General features: G+C 40.1%; 2 gene segments (V, D, J or C); both read right to left on the bottom strand.

Annotated features, from left to right (window-relative positions):
- LOC110306477 overlaps positions 1-5,276 on the bottom strand; it is a 768,718-nt gene that overhangs the window by 447,920 nt on the left and 315,522 nt on the right.
- On the bottom strand, positions 3,733-4,228 carry LOC110306486. The segment is given in 2 exon segments: positions 3,733-4,052; positions 4,183-4,228. Coding segments are annotated over 2 exon segments (366 nt in total).

Genomic DNA, 5,276 nt, shown 5'->3' on the forward strand with positions numbered 1-5,276 from the left:
TGTGTGTGTGTGTGTGTGTGTGTACACACACACACACACACACAGTGAGAGCGAGAGAGATAGAGTAGATAGATACAAATATATAGAGGTAGACAGAGACTGAGAGACATAAACAGATCTTCAAACAGACAGAGAGACAAACACAGACTTTAACAGAGAGAAAGAAACTGCATAATAAATAAACCAGTGAATACAAAACAGATATTAAACAGGAAAACAGAAACTTGAATAAACATTTGTATATTTCAAGTGTTACTACACTAGTACTTGTAGAGAGAATCCCTGTAGAGAGGCAACCTAGACACAAAGGAGTCCCACATTCTCTTTCCTCCAGTTATATCCACACAGACTATGACACTCAGTCACTAGGTGCTTTATGTGCTCTTTGTTCTCCCTGCTGGCCCTGAGTGCCCTACATGATGTTTGTGTTTGAGCTCACAGTTATTGTGAAAAGTGACCCAGAGTGGACTGAGGTGACCACTGGGAAATAGCAGTGAAGTAGCCCATTTGATGAACCCACATATTTGTACATCTTTGGCCAGTGAATGAGATTAAAGGGCACATATTCAAAGCAGTGAGATGGGGGCAGTGATGATGTTCTATATATTGTAGACAGCTCAGTCCTCTTGGTGTAGTTGTCATGGAAATTTAGGGATTTAGTTACACATGACTCCTCTGTTTGCTTTAGTTCTGCAATCTTTCACCCTGTGCTCTGTGGTTCCAAAGTCTCCTTTCTCTGCATTGCTGTACACATATGCACATCTATTTTACAAATGTATAGAAATTATAGGAACTTTGGTGTTTGGCTCTGAGAAGACGTCAATTATGGAAACATCTTAGAAATCATTTATCATGTTGTGTTGGAAAATGAGATGAAATAAAAAAAATTGTCAGTCTCTGGCATCATCAGCCTTTCTGGACCAGGTCCAGTTACACAGTCATTCCCTAGTGCAGTTGTGGTTGTGAAGTTTTTGTGGGCGTGGTGTTAAAGCCTTATCTCCCTTGCAGAGACAGTGTTGTCAGACAGGTGGATGGACCTGATGATGGCAGAGCAGGACAGAGAATGTAGAATCACTCTGTAGAAGCTGCTGTGATGGTCCCTTCCAGCATCTTCTAGATCCCTGACATCTTGTTGAACCTATAAAAACAAAGACCTTTTCTCTGATTTCTCTAGAATTCTCAGGAAACCAATGTATTGCAGTCCCAGCTATGCTATTATCACAGGTAACACAACTCCATGAGAATGTGTCAAACTGTCTGTTTCTCAGGTCCCATCATGCTTTGATTGAATGATCATCATCCCCTGGTTTCTAATATCCTCTTACTCTTTTAGATGAGATCTGGTGTTTTCGGGATGGCATGGCTCTAGACATTCCTACTATTTTTTAGTGATACCACCCATATGATTATAGCATGCCTTCACGAAGTGTTGTTATATTTGAGTTCTAAGTGGTACAAATGACTTCCTTTGATGAGGAACAAGAACTGAGAATGAACCAATCATTCTTTATATCACGGTTCTGGGAGAACAGTGTAAAGAAGATCCTTAGAACCCTGGGAGAAGGAAAGGGATTAGTGTGAGAAAAGGAAAAATGATTCAGCCTATTGGATTCTTTGGGAAGTATACAAACTAAACCATAATAAATTAGGAGGGAATAAAGAAAGACTAGAGGTTTCACCTTGACTTGGTTAGAAACTGTGTTGAACTTAATGAACTACATTGGCCTCATGTCTCAGTTCTGGAGCCACACACAGATTTTATTACCACCACTGACAGCTGGGTCAGTGCTAGGTCTGTTTCATGGCATCTTTGTAAGGGTGATGGAGAGATTGAAAGTCATCTGCTTCATTGGTCACAAGCTCTGCCTGTTTTTCATATTTGCTCTAACTTGAGTCACCCATAGCACTTTAACCAGGGAATCTTCCTGGATCATTGTTCTGAGTCTATGGTTCCACAGACTCAAGTATTCCTTGGTTCTTCAGGATCTGCCCCTGGTGCTCAATCAGATTCACTTCTGCCTTGTGTGATGCTCTGCATGCTGTTCAAGCCACATTATAACTTATATTTAAGTCATCTGCACTGTGGCTGTAGAAACAGTTCTTTGATTTAAGTTCTTACCACATGAACAGAGGGATCTGGATGTAGTTCTGCATAACTACAAAATGAGGTAGGTTTGATAGTCAATCATTAAGGAACTGACATTTGGAGACAATGTGGTCATGAGAATTAGTGGCCAATCAGTCTATCAAGAAATAAAGTTATTGTTTATAGTGATAGAAAAAGACATCTTATCTTAAGAAGTACACACAAAGAGAGACAGACAGACAGACAGACAGACAGAGACAGAGACAGACACACACACACACACACACACAAACAGAGAGAGAGAGAGAGAGAGAGAGAGAGGTAGAGAGGTAGAGACAGTGACATAAACAGAACAACACAGAGACATAGAGACAAATAAAAATGACTGACCAACAGAAAGGCACACAGAAATAATATAATAAATAAATAGATAAATAGTTAAATATTAAAAAATACATGGGAGAATAGAAACTTGCATAAATATTTGTATACTTCAAGGATTACTACCCACCATACTTTTAGAGAGAATCTCTATAGATCTGCAAACCAGGCAAGAGGAGTCCATCCCTTCATTACTCCCAGGACCCTTTTTATTAATTAGTTAATTTTTTAATTTATTTACATCTGATATGTTGCCTTCACTCAGTCCCACCCCAGGGTTATTCCCACATCCCCCAAACTGTTCATCACTGAGAAGTTCACCTCCTCTGGATCTCCCTTCCCTGGGGCATCAAGCCTTTTCAGGATTAGTGTCATCCTCTCCCACTGAGTCAGACAAGGCCATGTGTGCCAGGGGCCTCTGACCAGCCAGTGTATGCTCTTTGCCTCGTGGCTTATTCCCTGGGAGCTTCCAGGTGTACAGATTAGTTGACAATATTGGTGTTTCTCAGGGGTTCCCATCTCCTTCAAATCTTCCATTCCATCTTCTAACTCTTCCATAGGCATCCCTGAACTGAGTCCAATGTTTGGCTGTAAGTATCTGCATCTCTCTCAGTTGGGCTGGTGTCTGGTCAGCTATTCCTTCAGTTTCTGCTCTGTTTTTGTCCCTGCATTTCTTTTAGACAGGAACAGTTTTGGGTCGAATATTTTGAAGNTGGGTTGGAGGATGGAGACAATTTTTTCCCAGGAATACACTTTTCATTTTTTCATAATTGTAATTGTACATATTACTTTGTACTCTTGAAACAGTTATCATCAGCCAGATGGTGGTGGCACAGACCTTTAGTCCCAGTACTTGGGAGACAGAGGCAGGCTAATCTCTGTGAGTTCGAGACCAGCCTGGTCTACATAGTGAGTTCCAGGACAGCCAGGGCAACACAAGGAATTCCTGTCTTGAAAAAACAAAAAGAAAACAAAACAAAATAATTGCCTGCAAGGACAATTTTCCATGATGTTGCTAAGTAATTGACTTTAATTTTTGGAGGAGTCTATTTCCACATAGCAGTATGTCATAGTTTATTTAGCTATTTACCCACTGGGTGATATAACTGGGGTACAGTTTTCTTGGTACTCTTTAGTCTTTTTTTTTTTTTTTTTTTTTTTTTTTTTTTTAATTTTACAGGCTGTAACTCTGTGTGCTCTCTCTCCCCCTGCTGGTCCTGGATGCTCTGTAGGAGGTTTGAGTTTGAGCTCACAGTAAAATTTGCTCATTGTGTGTCTTGTCTTACACAGTAATACAAGGCTGTGTCTTCAGACCTCAGATTGTTCATTTGCAGGTACATGGTGTTCCTGGCATTGTCTCTGGAGATGGTGAATCGGCCCTTCACAGTGTTTGGATAGTAGGCGGTACCACCATCAGGATAAATGTTTGCGGCCCACTCTAGTCTTTTATCTGGAGTTTGGCGGACCCATGCCATGAAATGGCTACTGAATGTAAATCCAGAGGCTGCACAGGAGAGTTTCAGGGACCCTCCAGGCTGCACTAAGCCTCCCCCAGACTCCACCAGCTGCACCTCACACTGGACACCTGCAAACAAAGAGTGCTGGTCAGAAAAATGTCACGTAAATAAATTAAAAAAAAAGAATCTAAACAAACAAAATATTTTTACTATTTATAATGTGCATGCAACAGACAGAATCTCATCTCTATAAATTACTTTTTAAAGTAAGGACAAGGAAAACCAAGCTGAGCCTGAAGTCCATGGTGAGTGGACTCTGTTCAGTTCTGATCACTGGATAGGAAGAACTGAGAATCCAGGGCTAAGCTTCTCTGTCAGAGCTGCAGGATCAGTGCAGAGCTGTTTTTCATGGGCACAGAGAAGGCTTATTTGCATGTGTTCCTTCTATATCATGCTCTGGCGCTGGACCTGGGCTGAACCCAGTGATCATCATAGAAATAAGACACCCAAGACTCTGATTTCAGTTAAAGTGTTTGACCAAGAATGGTGGTTTCAAATTCATATATACGTTTTGAATTAGCATTCACCATACTTCATTTAGTTTCCTTTTGTGCATGTTCACAGAACATGCTATGTTTCCATACCATCATGATTCCTTAGTGTAAATGTATAATTAAATATCACCACACAGAAAAGTGTTTCTAGTTTTGCGCTCTGTCTTTCCCACAGTCTGGGAAGGATATGTTTTTCCCCAATATGGCTTCTGTTGAGGATCACACCTGTGAGGTTTTGGTAGCAGAACCCATTCTCTGTGACATAAGCACTTGGCAATTTTCTAAATTTCATTTAAACATGATAGAATATTTTCCTCAGGATTTAGAGATGCTTGCAACTCAACAATTGCAGGTCCCTGTCTGTCTAAGACTCAGAGTTTGCTTAAGAGACATATTTCCACTTGTAGAAATCTTAACTTATTTGCATGCTGAAGTTCTGTTTGTATTCCATTTATGTCCACCATCCACCATTTTCTTTTTGCATCTTCATGCCAGGCAACCTGTGACTGCCTTTATTTATTTATTTATTTATTTATTTATTTATTTATTTATTTAGTTTTTGTTGTTGTTTTTTGTTTGTTTGTTTTTTAAAGATTTATTTTATTAATATATGTAAGTACACTGTAGCTATCTTCAGACACTCCAGAAGAGGGAGTCAGATTTTGTTGCGGATGGTTGTGAGCCACCATGTGGTTGCTAGGATTTGAACTCTGGACCTTCGGAAGAGCAGTCGGGTGCTCTTACCCACTGAGCCATCTCACCAGCCCTTGTTTGTTTTTTATTAGGTATTTATTTCAT

The sequence above is a fragment of the Mus caroli genome, chromosome 12 (assembly GCF_900094665.2).
Source record: "Mus caroli chromosome 12, CAROLI_EIJ_v1.1, whole genome shotgun sequence".
In the NCBI taxonomy this organism is placed as follows: Eukaryota; Metazoa; Chordata; class Mammalia; order Rodentia; family Muridae; genus Mus; species Mus caroli.